At 56.4% G+C, this 13,013-nt stretch overlaps 1 protein-coding gene across 2 annotated transcripts; it reads right to left on the bottom strand.

Moving 5' to 3' along the window:
• Positions 1–68: 68 nt before the first annotated feature.
• On the bottom strand, positions 69–12,948 carry TMC4 (transmembrane channel like 4). 2 transcript variants are annotated; one of them, XM_054461523.2, is made up of 15 exons: positions 12,680–12,948; positions 11,660–11,873; positions 9,453–9,601; positions 8,492–8,724; positions 8,214–8,335; positions 5,308–5,455; positions 4,319–4,486; positions 3,623–3,786; positions 2,950–3,076; positions 2,590–2,687; positions 2,029–2,212; positions 1,094–1,224; positions 842–997; positions 431–509; positions 69–338 (listed from the first exon to the last, which is right to left on the bottom strand). In XM_054461523.2, exons 1-15 carry the CDS (start codon positions 12,756–12,758, stop codon positions 270–272), a joined length of 2,121 nt encoding a protein of 706 aa, XP_054317498.2. In that variant the 5' UTR covers positions 12,759–12,948; the 3' UTR covers positions 69–269. The 2 variants fall into 2 exon arrangements, with proteins under 2 accessions (XP_054317498.2, XP_054317502.1); XM_054461527.2 differs by lacking the exons at positions 1,094–1,224; positions 2,029–2,212.
• Between the last annotated feature and the right edge of the window lie 65 nt (positions 12,949–13,013).

The raw sequence follows: 13,013 nt of genomic DNA on the forward strand, positions 1-13,013 counted from the left end.
CAAACATGCCCGTACATTTGATTGGCTCCTGCCCTGCTGTAGCCCTGCCCCCACCTTCAGGACGCAGATTTCAAAGCGCGCTCAGCAACCTCGGCTGTATTTATTGATACAAGGAAGATCACCCGGGAGTCAAGGACGTGGCGGCGAGGGGCCCTGGAAATCTCCAGATACCAAAGCTGGAAGGGCGTGGAGTCTTCTCCAGTTCTCCTAGTTTACAGATGTTGTGACAATGGGCCTGGGGTCTGAAAGTGGGACGTGGGCTGCGGGGGTCAAAGAGCCGGTTTGGTGGAGGTCAGCGCCACAGCGCGCCGTGCCAGGAAGACTTTATTCTGCGCCTCCTGGGGCAAAGAGAGGTGGAGGTGAGACAATCCTCTTCCCCAACCCCTTTCCATGTTCCCCAGGGGCCCTCTCAGGGACCCGCCTGGCTCACCGTCTCTCTCTGACGTTTGAGCTCAGAGATGAGGCGTCCGTAGGAGTTAGCCAGAGCCACAGTGTACGCCATTAGGATGCTGGAGGAGACAGGAACGGAAGCCACTCCTGACACGCTCTTCCATTATATCCAAATATCTGGCTCCTTCGAAGCCAGGGATGTGGACCCCTAAGCCCCTCCTCGTCTGGGCTCAAGGAGTTCAGTCTCCCAGCCCCTCCGCCTTCAGATCCAGGAGTCCTAAGTCCCGCCCACCTCCTCCTTCGGACCCAGCAGTCCAGGAGCCTAGGCCTCCTCCCTCAGACTCAGTACGTTGCCTGCTCCCACGCCCAAGCCTCTCCTCTCTTGGACGCAGGTGGTGGCCCCCAGATCACACGCATTCAAACCCAGACCCAGAAGTCTGGGCCACCTCACCTGGAGATCAGCAGAAGGGGCACAGCAAAAGCCTGGGTCCCCAGGAAGAAGAGGAAGTTCTGGGTGGTCTCAGGGAGCCTGGAAATAGACTCAGGGATCTGGGCCCAGATGGACGGCTGTCCCCGGAATGGACCACACAGCTTAGAAGGCGGGATCCTGAAGTCAAGACAGGCTGGGCTCACATAGAGCCAGGAGTCTGAACACTGAATGCGGGGAGAGGGACGGAGAGAGGCGGGAGCCTCTCGCACTTACAGGAAGATGCTGTAAAGCAGGGGAACGCTGGAGATGGCCAGACCCAGGAGAAGGACCAAGGGGAAAAAGAAATTCGCCGTGGAGGCCCGGAAGGTGCGGGCAGCCGGGGAGCAGGTGGAGAAGAGGGTAAGCTGGTGGGGGAAGGCACGGAGAAAGGGGATCTGAAACACCAAGAGTCTGTGCCTCCTTTTTTTTTTTTTTTTTTTTTTTGAGACAGAGTCTCGCTCTGTCGCCCAGGCTGGAGTGCAATGGCGCTCACTGCAGCCTCCCCTCCCGGGTTCAAGCTATTCTCGTGTCTCAGCCTCCCGAGTAGCTGGGATTACAGGTGTGCACCACCACTCCTGGCTAATTTGTTTTGCTGTTGTTGTTATTTGTTTGTTTTCTCTTTTTGAGACGGAGTCTTGCTCTGTCGCCCAGGCTGGAGTGCAGTGGCACGATCTCGGCTCACTGCGACCTTCACCTCCCTGGTTCAAGCAATTCCCCTGCCTCAGCCTCCTGAGTAGCTGGGATTACAGGCGCCCGCCACCAAGCCCGGCTAATTTTTTTTGTATTTTTAGTAGAGACGGGGTTTTGCCATGTTAGCCAGGCTGGTCTCAAACTCCTGACCTCAGGCGATCCACCCGCCTTAGTCTCCCAAAGTGCTGGGATTACAGGCGTGAGCCACCGCACCCGGCCTACCTGCCTCTCCTTTTTTCCGAACCAGGAGTCTGAGCCCCTTGCTCATCTAGGACCCCGGAGTCTGAGTCCCCAGATCCTCAGACATATAAGTCAGAATGCCCTAGACCCCTCCTCTCAGATCCAGTAGTCTGTCCTCCAACCCCCTCCTCTCTCAGGACCGAGTAATCGAGGCCCCCAGGATCTTCCTTGCCCTTGACCCAGGAGTGCGGGCCCCAGTACCTCCTGCCTCAGACCCAAGGGTCCCCCCTGCTCCTTACCTTCTTCAGGTAGAAAAGCAGCACGAACTTGACCGTGTTAAGCAGGGGCAGTAAAGGGCAGAAAAAACTCCCCACCCAGACCACCGTCTGCGCGTAGATGAGCCCCAGCACCTCGTCGGGCACCTGGAACTCCTGGGTCCCCGCCAGACGACCCAGCGCCCCAGGACAGAGGCCACAGAGGAGCCTGAAGGACGGGGCAGGGCCGGGCCCGAGTCAGGGGAGCAGCGCCCTGGAGTTTCCCCGCCTCCACCGCCCCGCCCGCCAATAGGAAGCATGCGTATCTGAGGGGAGGCGGGACTTCCAAGACTCCACGTGGAGGGGGTGTGTCCAGAGGGCGGGTCCTGAGGACTAGAAGGGACCCAGGTGTCGCCGCCGTCGGGGCCAGAGGGAAGTAACCCACTAAAACAAGGGCGGGGAGCGGGGAGATCTGCGGACCTAGCGCAAGCAAAGGGAGCAGGCAGAGGCGGGAATAGTAAAAAGGTGCGCGGTGAAAAGAACAGCGCGATGGGGCAGGGCCTGGTCCTAGAGGGGCGGGGCCACAGCAAGGGGCGGGGCTCTCACTTTCTAGGAAACTGGATGAGCAGCGCGACTGCCAAGACAGTCAGCAGATCAAAGAGCAGAAGTTTGTACATTTCCTGGCCCAGGACAGTCTCCCAGCACTGAAGAAGGAAGAAATATGTCAGAAAGACCTCAGGACCCGGGCACCTGGAGGCCCACGCGTCCGAGTCTCCACATCACAAGCCTATGAGACCCTGTCAATACTTTCTCTGGGGGTCCTCGTTTTTCAAACATTCATACTCTTGGGAGAGTGTTCCAGCACCCAAGCTCCCCTCTCCGCCCAAACCAAGAGTCTGGACCCACCCAGCTCCATCTTTCCTTCAGGGACCCAAGAGTCCCAGGCAGATCCCGTGCCGTTCTCACCGGAAGTTCTTTGTAATTGTAGCCACAGGTTTTGCAGTTCTCAGCCTCGGAGTCGCCCCCACAAGTGATCTGATTCCAGAGAGAGAAGAGCAGGACCACCAGGGAGGCCAGGCGGAGAAACACGGTCCTGAAGGGAAGGAGAATGGGCCCTGACCCGGTACCCACCATGTGGCAGTTCCCTTCTCCGTGGAACGCGCCCGCATTCAACCCATCTCACAGATGAAGAAGCTGAGGCCCAGTGACAGTCAGGATTTCTTTCTTTCTTTCTTTCTTTTTTTGAGACAGGGTCTCACTCTGTCGCCCAGACTGGAGTGCAGTGGCGCGATCTCAGCTTACTGCAACCTCTACCTCCCAGGCTCAAGCCATTCTCCTGCCTCAGCCTCCCGAGTAGCTGGGACTACGGAAGCCACTACCGCCGGGCTAATATTCGTATTTTTACTACAGACGGGGTTTCGCCATGTTTGTCAGGCTGGTCTCGAACTCCTGACCTCAGCGTCGGCCTCCCAAAGTGCTGGGATTACAGGTGTGAGCCACTGCGCCTGGCCAACAAAGTCAGGATTTGAATCCCTGGATCCGATATCAGCAGGATTTCCGTGTCTTACCTGTCAGTGCCAACATCCCTCTGACCGCCCCCACCCTTCATCATTCCCAGCCATGCCCATGAGGCTGGAACCTGAGCAGGATAAAAACGATCTGGCGACTCCGAGTGTAGCCCTCCAGTGGAGCAATGAGCTTGAACACGGGCGGCAACACAAAGTTGACCCCAGCGATGAAGATGGACGGAAGGTAATTCACCCCAAGCTTCAGCAGTGGCAACTCCTGGACAAGGGACATCTCCTGGGAGGGGGATGGACCATGAGTAGAGGCTTGGGGTCCTGGACGAGCCAAGCTTAAGATCCTCCCCCCGGCCTCTTTTTTTTTTTTTTTTTTTTGAGACAGAGTCTCGCTCTGTTGCCCAGGCTGGAGTGCAGTGGTGCGATCTCGGCTCGCTGCAACCTCTGCCACTCTGGTTCAAGTGATTCTCCCACCTCAGCCTCCTGAGTAGCTGGGATTACAGGCGCTCACCACCACGCCTGTCTAATTTTTGTATTTTTAGTAGAGATGGGTTTTCACCATGTTGGTCAGGCTGGTCTGGAACTCCTGACCTTGTGATCCGCCCGTCTCAGCCTCCCAAATTGCCGGGATTACAGGCGTGAGCCACCGCGCCCAGCCTCTCTTCTTCCTTTAAAATCCCTAAGTCCAGGGTCCAAACATACCCTCTCCCATACTTCCTAAGATCTCTGGCATCCCAAACTTCCGTCCCCTCCCTCCACCGTTGGAAATGTAGGTTCCAGGACCCCCTGGCTTCCTCTTCCAAGACCCTCCGCACCTGCAGCTCCACGGTGCACCCCGTAGCCCAGTAGACGCCATAGAAGGCTGCCCCCAGGAGCGCGACCACCAGCAGGTTGAGCAGCACCCGCACCAACCAAACCCTGGCTTGCTGGCCCAGCGTCCGCACCGCAGCCTGGCGCCGCAACACTGTCTCCTCCAGCTCCACCTGAAGGCAGGAGAGATGCCCGCTTGGACTCCATTTCCCAAGGCGCGGGCCTCTCGGTTCCCCAGGCCTGGCACTCCAGAGATCCTCCTTAACGTGAACTGATGCAGCCGTCTCCCCACCCGCTAACAACCTCTGAAGTCCTGGTTCCACCCGCTCCGGGGCGCTCCGGGAAACCAGCGGCCCTTTACAGCCCCGCCCCTTCGCGGCCAGATCCAGCAACCCAAGCCCCCATCCCTCCGCGGCCAATCTCAGCACCCCAGGCCCCGCCCCTGAGGCTCCGCCCAGCACCCCAAGGCCCGCCCCTGGTCAGCCCTGCCCATCAGAGGCTCTGCCCCCAGGCGGCCCTGCGCTTTATTCCTGGCCTGAAGTTCCAGTTCAGCTGTATCAAGACGCCCCGCTGGCTGCTCCCATCACTTAACTTTGAACCAAATTGCCTTAGGCCCCGCCCGCTTCTTGTGCTTACTTTAAAAAAAACCAAAAACTTTCTTTTTTTTTTTTTAGGGTAGAGAGGGAGCCTCCCTATGTTGCCCAGGCTGGTCTCGTCAAGCGATCCACCTGCCTCGGTCTCCCAAAGTGCTGGGGTTACAAGCATGAGCCACCGATCCCAGCCCTGGCGCATCCTTTTCCTACACCCTTGGACCTCGGGCAGCCTTATCTCGGCCTCCTCTCAACACTCTCATTCCCCAGGACCTGCCTTTCTTGGAGAAGGAGCTGCCTAGCATCTCTCCGGAGGCCCCATCACCGAGTTAGGCCCTGTGCGTTATCTCAGCCCGGTCCTGTCTGGTCCTTACCCAGTTGCAGACCCCGCTTCCTAATCGCACCTTTAATTCGTACAAGATGATGCGCTGGCGCAGCCGCACGTGGACGTCCCCGCAGAGGCCGAAGTCCCAGGCCGAGAACACCCGGTGGCTGTAGCTGGTCAGAGCCTCGGACTCCGCCAGCAGTGTCTGCTTCAGCCCAGACACCGAGCTGAGAGGGGAGACCCGGGAGATGGGATGTGAAAGGACAGCCAGGAACAGGGGTTATGGGGGGACCTCTCATATTGGGACAAACGGGGAAGATGAACCCTAAGGCCTTGGGTACTAGGCGAGTTCCCACCAGACCAGATAGGGAAAGAGTCAAAGAGGCGGAGACACAGTCATTGAAGGCAAAGTCCTGGGGTGCAGGCACCCCAAAGAGGCAGAAACCGAGGAGACAGGGACAGAGCCCCGGAGCGAAGGGGACAGAAACCCAGAGTGAGAGAGACAGAGGCCCTGAGGAAGACAGAGATGTGGAGGAGGGACACAGGCCCCAGAGGGAGATTTGGAGAAAGGGAGACAAAGACAGTGAGAAAGGAGAAACTAAATCTACAAAAGATGAGGGTCAAAGACCCATAAGAAGTACAGGCACCTAGAGAAGGGAGCTGCGGTGGGAAGACCCGAGAAGAAGACAGAGACCCAGAGAAGATGGCAGGTAAAGACTCAAGAGAGGGGGGCAGGCCAGGCGCCATGGCTCACACCTGTAATCCCAGCACTTTGGGAGGCCAAGGGGGGAGGATCACCTGAGGTCAGGAGTTTGAGACCAGCCTGGCCAATGTGGTGAAACCCCGTCTCTACTAAAAATACAAAAATTAGCCAAGCGTGGTGGTGCATGCCTGTAATCCCAACTACTTGGGAGGCTGAGGTGGGAGGATCACTTGAACCCAGGAGGTGGAGGTCACCTCCAAAATAAAAAGGCCCGGAGAAGACAGGCAGGTAAAGAGACTCAAGAGAGGTGGGCAAAGACCCAGGAAGGAGATAGAGAACCCCAGCAGGGGCAGAAACAGAACTGGACAAAGAGACCATGTGCACCTTCACCGCCCTGGCCCTGGCCCCCATCATCTCTCATGTGAACAACCACAGAGGGCCCCCACATGGTCTCCTTGCTTCCACTTGTGCCTGCTTATAATCCATTCTCGGTTCTTGAGCCAGTGGGACCTTCTTTTGATTCAACTCAGACCGTATTCCCATTTAAAACCTATTCCAGGGCTTTTCCCTGCTCTTAAAATCGAGGCTTTTTGGCCAGGCGCAGTGGCTCACGCCTGTAATCCCAGCACTTTGGGAGACCGAGGTGGGCGGATCACCTGAGGTCAGGAGTTCAAGACCAGCCTGACCAACATGGTGAAACCCCATCTCTACTAAAAATACAAAATTAGCCGGGCATAGTGGCACATGCCTGTAATCCCAGCTACTCGGGAGGCTGAGGCAGGAAAATTGCTTGAACCCAGGAGGCGGAGGTTGCAGTGAGCTGAGATCGCACCACTGCACTCTAGCCTGGGTGACAGAGCGAGACTCCGTCTCAAAAAAAAAAAAAAAAAAAAAAGTTGACTTTTGGCCAGGCACATTGGCTCATGCCTGTAATTCCAGCACCTTGGGAGGCTGAGGTGAGCAGATCTCTTGAGCCCAGGAGTTTGAGCGCAGCCTGGGCAACATAGCAAGACCCTGTCTCTATAATATTAAAAAAAAAAAATTAGCAGGACATGGTGATGCGCCCCTGTGGTCCCAGCTGCTCCAGAGGCTGAGGTAGGAGGACCAGTTGAGTTCCGGAGGCCCAGGCTTCCAGTGAGCTATGATTGCACCACTGCACTCTAGCCAGGTGACAGAGTGAGACCCTGTCTCAAAAAACAAAATAGACTCAGCGCGGTGGCTCACACCTGTAATCCCAGCACTTTGGGAGGCCAAGGCAGGTGGATCACCTGAGATCAGGAGTTCGAGACCAGCCTGGCCAACATGGCGATACCCCGTCTCTACTAAAAATACAAAAAATTAGCTGGGCGTGGTGGCGGGAGCCTGTAAACCCAGCTACTTGGGAGGCTGAGGCAGTAGAATCGCTTGAACCCGGGAGGTGGAGGTTGCAGTGAGCCAAGATCATGCCATTGCACTCCAGCCTGGGCGACAGAGTAAGACTCTGTCTCAAAAACAAATGAAAAACAAAAACAAAAATCCCAAAACCTTGATCTTTTTTTTTTAGATGGAGTTTCGCTCTGTCGCCCAGGCTGGAGTGCAGTGGTGCAAACTCGGCTCACTGCAAGCTCCGCCTCCTGGGTTCACGCCATTCTCCTGGCTCAACCTCCCGAGCAGCTGAGACCACAGGCTCCCGCCACCACTCCCGGCTAATTTTTTGTGTTTTTAGTAGAGACGGGGTTTCACCCTGTTAGACAGGATGGTCTTGATCTCCTGACCTCGTGATCCGCCCGCCTCGGCCTCCCAAAGTGCTGGGATTACAGGCGTGAGCCACCGCTCCTGGCCCAAAACCTTGATTTTAACTCACACAGAATAAAGGGTTACACAGCAAGACTGAGGATTCTGGGGCCGGGCGCGGGGGCTCACGCCTGCAATCCTAGCACTTTGGGAGGCCGAGGTGGGTGGATCACGAGGTCAGCAGTTCAAGACCAGCCTGACCAACATGGTGAAACCCCGTTTCTACTAAAAATACAAAAAAATTAGCTGGGCGTTGTGGCGGGCGCCTATAATCCCAGCAACTTGGGAGGCTGAGGCAGGAGAATCGCTTGAAACCGGAAGGCAGAGGTTACAGTGAGCCGAGATTGTGCCACTGCACTCTAGCCTGGGCAATAAGAGCAAAACTCCGTCTCAAAAAAAAAAAAAAAAAAAGACTGAGGATTCTTGGGGAGGCGGTTTCTGCCACCACCACTTGCTCCCCCCACCCCAACCCGTCCCGTCAGGGGGTCAGGGGTGCAGGTGCCACTGACCGATGCAGGATGAGCAGGAGGCAGATGAGGCCAACGGCAAAGGCCCAGCACAGGTAGGTGACCGCCAGGCGTGGGCGGGGCGGGTAGAAACCATAGAAGAGAGGGGACCATTCCAGGTAACCCTGTGGGGGGAAGGCGACGCAGGGGCCACTGTGGGAGGAGGCGGGGCTCCTGGAGCTGCACAGTCAGGGTCTGGGGTCAGGGTTTGAAGTTCGTGTCACTGACGGCACTGGGCTCACAGGCGGGCGGGGGAATCTCCCAGGGACCCAGGCACCTACCTCTCCCGAGAGCAAGTTGAAGAGCTGGGTGGCAAAGGTGACCAGGCCCTGGGAGTGGGGGTTATAGGAGCCGCAGGGCGAGGAGATGTTGGGGCCGGGAGGGCCTGGGGGAGCGCCTCCCAACCAGGTGGGCAGCAGCGTCATGCAGGCCATAAGCACAGAGGCCAGCACGTTGAGGAGGAGCAGGAAGCGCAGCAGGGAGAAGTAGGACTCCGTGCCGGCGCCAAACTGGCCTGCAGGGGGCAGCAGAGAGAGGCTCAGGTTCCTTCCCGGGAGCAGACCAGCCCCTCCCACCCCGGGACTGGGGCCCAGCCGCGCCTTTTTCTTTCTTTCTTTCTTTCTTTCTTCTTTCTTTCTTTCTTTCTTTCTTTCTTTCTTTTCTTTCTTTCTTTCTTTCTTTCTTTTCTTTCTTTCTTTCTTTCTTTCTTTCTTTCCTTTCTTTCTTTCTTTCTTTCCTTTCTTCCTTTCTTCCTTTCTTCCTTTCTTTCTTTCTTTCTTTCTTTCTTTCTTTCTTTCTTTTTTTTTTTTTGAGACGGAGTCTCGCTCTGCCGCCCAGCATGGAGTGCAGTGGCGCGATCTCGGCTCACTGCAACCTCTGCCTCCTGGGTTCAAGCAATTCTCCTGTCTCAGCCTCCCGAGTAGCTGGGACTACAGGCGTGCGCCACCATGCCCAGCTAGTTTTTGTATTTTTTAGTAGAGACGGGGGTTTCACCATGTTGGTCAGGCTGGTCTCGAACTCCTGACCTCAGGTGATCCACCCACCTCGGCCTCCCAAACTGTTGGGATTACAGGCGTGAGCCACCGCGCCCGGCCCAGCCGTGCCTTTCTCAGACCCGAGAGTCCAGACCCCCAGCCCCTCCTCCCTCAGACCCAGGAGTCTGTCCCCAGCCCCTCCTCCCTCAGAACCAGGAGTCCAGGCCCTGCCCCCAGGACACCACCCGAACCCCGAACCCCACCGCACCCCCGATCCTCTTCAGTGTCCATGCCCAGGGCTGCAGGCTTCGCAAGCCTTCCTTTGTTTTCTCCTTGGACCTCCGAAGTAGCCGCGCCCATTGGTCCGTCTTAGTTCCAGAGCCATAGACCACCTGGTCCCTGCTGGCATTTCTTTGCCTGGGAGGGAAACAGGCAGAAAATGAGGGGTTTCGCAGCCCCAGACTGGGAACCATCTGAATGTAGAAACGACCCAACAGTAGAATGGAGAAGTAAATTGTGGCCTATACATAAGATAGAATACTCTGTAGCAATAAAAAAGAAACCGGCTGGGTACGGTGGCTCACGCCTGTAATCCCAGCACTTTGGGAGGCCGAGGTGGGTGAATCACCTGAGGTCAGGAGTTCGAGACCAGCCTGACCAACATGGTGAAATCCTATCTCTACTAAAAATACCAAAAAAAAAATAATAATAATAATTAGCTGGGCCTGGTGGCGGGTGCCTGTAATCCCAGCTACACAAGAGGCTGAGGCAGGAGAATCGCTTGAACCTGGGAGGCGGAGGTTGCAGTGAGCTGAGATGTGAGATGGCGCCATTGCACTCCAGCTTGGGTGACAGAGTGAGATTCCAAGAAAGAAAAGAAAGAAACCTAATGCTAGGCAGAAGAAGCCAGCACAAAAGACTGAAGACTGTATGATTCTATTTGCACAAAGTTGCAGAGCACAGCTAGCAAAGCTCTACAGAAAAGCAGGACGCTGGAGTGGGAGAATCGCTTAAGCCCAGGTGTTGGAGGCTGCAGTGAGCTGAGATCGCACCACTGCACGGTGTCAGGGGAGGGACACACAGGGTGCTGTCATGCTGTGTCGCTTGCCCTAGCTGGAGTTTATCTGGGCTCTCACTTTATGAATACAGCCGTCCCTCAGTATCCATGGGGGTTGGTTCAAGGACTCCCCAAGAATACTGAAATATGTAGATGCCCAAATTTCTTATATAAAACGGTATAGTATTTGCATACAGGCTACACACATCCTCCTGTGTTTATTTTATTTTATTTATCTGATTTTTATAGACAGTGTCTCATTTTGTTGTCCAGGCTGGAGTGCAGTGGTGCAATCATAGCTCAATGCAGCCTCAAACTTCCAGGCTCAAGCAATTCTCCCGCCTCAGCCTCCCAAAGCGCTGGGGCTACAGGTATGGGCCACTACACTCAGCCCTCCAATGCACTTTAAATCATCTCTAGATTACTTATAACACCTTGTACAAGGTAAACATTATATAGATAGCTGTTCTTTTAACTTGTATTATTTTTTGTCATATTGTTACTGTGATTATTACTTTTAAAAAATAGAGATGGGGGTCTTGCTATGTTGCTCAGGCTGCAGTATAGTGGCTATATTCGCAGGCATGATCCCGCTACTGATCGGCACGGGAGTGTTGATATATTGTTATTTTTTATTGTTTTATTCCATGTATATATATGTATATATATATATATTTGAGATGGAGTCCCGCTCTATCACCCAGGCCGGAGTGCAATGGCATGATCTTGGCTCACTGCAAGCTCTATCTCCCTGGTTCAAGCAATTCTCCTGCCTCAGCCTCCCGAGTAGCTGGGATTACAGGTGCCTGCCACCACACTCAGCTAATTTTTGTATTTTTAGTAGAGTTGGGGTTTCGCCATGTTGGCCAGGCTGGTCTTGAACTCCTGACCACAGGTGATCCACTCGCCTGGGCCTCCCAAAGTGCTGGGATTACAGGTGTGAGCCACTGCGACGGGCCCATAATCATTTTTGAAGGAAAGCACCTGCATTTTCATTGTTCACCAGGCCCTGCAAATTATGCAGTGAGAATGGGAAAACAAATAAGTTAAAGAGAGGGAGGCTTGGAAGAGGAGGCAAAGATGAAGGAAGGCATGAAGCAGAGAGAAATAAATATTAACAGACTTTGGACACACACAGAGAGAAACTGAGGCAGAGACAGGATTGGTGGAGACCAGGGAGATGGCATATCCCAGAGAGAAGAGACCCCAGAGCCACGGAAAGGCAGCACTCACCTGGAGTCCGAAGTAGAGACAAAGATGAGGGGAAAAAAGAAACCAAGAGAGGCAGCTCTGAGCGGGGCAGAGAGAGGCCCCAGAAGCCAGGAGCGGCAGAGGACAAAGGGAGGAGACCAAGTTCAAGGTATGGGAGAAGGGCCTGGTCCGGACTGTGCGGGTCCCAGCTGGAGGTGGGGCCTCACCTGTGTGCCCGTCTGGCCTGCATGGGCCACGGCAGTTCCCGGGAAGGGTGAGGGTCCTGCAGCTCCGTCTGGGTGACTTCTGTGAAGGCCTTTCTGCTCCTTCCTCCATCCTCCTCCTCCTCCTCCAGCGCCCCCCAAGGCAGCACCCCAGGGCCTCGGTACCGAAGGGTGGCAGCACTGGGCAGCTCGTTCAGCACAGAGGACAGCGATGGGCCTGGGGAGGGGCAGGGGGCTGGGAAGACCCGGGAGTCTGGGCCCAAATTCCTCCTCCCTCAGACCAGGAAACCAGGCCCCAGAGCCCTCCTCCCTCAGACCCAGGAGTCCAGGCCCCCGGCCCCTCCTCCCTCAGACCCAGGAGTCCAGGCCCCCGGCCCCTCCTCCCTCAGACCCAGGAGTCCAGGCCCCCGGCCCCTCCTCCCTCAGACCCAGGAGTCCAGGCCCCCGGCCCCTCCTCCCTCAGACCCAGGAGTCCAGGCCCCCGGCCCCTCCTCCCTCAGACCCAGGAGTCCAGGCCCCCGGCCCCTCCTCCCTCAGACCAGGAAACCAGGTTCCCAGCCCCTCCTCCCTCAGGCCCAGGAGTCCCGGTGCCAGCCTCTACTTCCCCTGGACCCAGGGGTCCACAGCCCTCGACTCCGTCCCCAAGCGTGGAATCCTCCTACTCCAGGGCAGTGGAGTCCAGGCTTCAACTTCCTTTTCCCTCTAGCTCAGGAGTGTGGGAACTCAGCCTCTCCTATTCCCGAGACACCCAAACTCCCAGCCCTTAGCCCTCCCCTCCTCCCAGACTAAACTCCCAGCCCTTAGCCCTCCCCTCCTCCCAGACTAGCCTGGTTCTCCAGGCCCCTCCTCCTCAGACCCTGGAGTTCCAGCCTCCAGTTCCCTTCTCCCCCATAATATCAGGAAGTGGAACCTTCTCTCTTTAGCCCTGAGACTCAGGAGGCCGGGCCTCCCCTTTCCTCCTCCAGCAGGACTCCCACCTAGCTTGAAGATCGGATGGATCTGAGCTTCTCCTGACATCCTTACCTCCTCTGGCCTCCCGGGGGGCCAGCCACCCCCTAGGGGAGCCCCAGGCTTCTGATTCCAAGGTCGGGTTTTCTTCCATGGCCCCAGGCAGGGCTGTCTCTAGTGGCTACCAGGCAGACACTGCCCCAGGTAAGGGAGGGGCCGGGGCAGGTGTGTACCTGGCCGGCAGGTGGCCCGGAGGGAGTAAGGTACGCTTCCTGTGGTTTCTCAGAGCCTCTGATGCGAAAGGTCTCCTGGGAGCTGAAGTCCCCGTGCTGCCCTGGGCCTAACAGTTTGGCTCCTGGGCTGAGCGGGGCAGGGGCTGTACCTCACCCTGGGACTTCGTGGGCCTAAG

This window comes from Pongo pygmaeus, chromosome 20, assembly GCF_028885625.2.
Source record: "Pongo pygmaeus isolate AG05252 chromosome 20, NHGRI_mPonPyg2-v2.0_pri, whole genome shotgun sequence".
NCBI classification, from domain to species: domain Eukaryota; kingdom Metazoa; phylum Chordata; class Mammalia; order Primates; family Hominidae; genus Pongo; species Pongo pygmaeus.

What these genes read in the sequence shown, in the direction of transcription:
- TMC4 (XM_054461523.2), bottom strand. Translation starts at nt 12,758, where the DNA reads ATGGAAGAAAACCCGACCTTGGAATCAGAAGCCTGGGGCTCCCCTAGG. An exon ending in CTCATCCAGTTTCCTAGAAA is followed by an intron (nt 2,213 to 2,589) that starts GTGAGAGCCCCG and finishes CCCGTCCTTCAG; the next exon opens with GCTCCTCTGTGGCCTCTGTC. An exon ending in CTGCTTTACAGCATCTTCCT is followed by an intron (nt 998 to 1,093) that starts GTAAGTGCGAGA and finishes TCTTGACTTCAG; the next exon opens with GATCCCGCCTTCTAAGCTGT.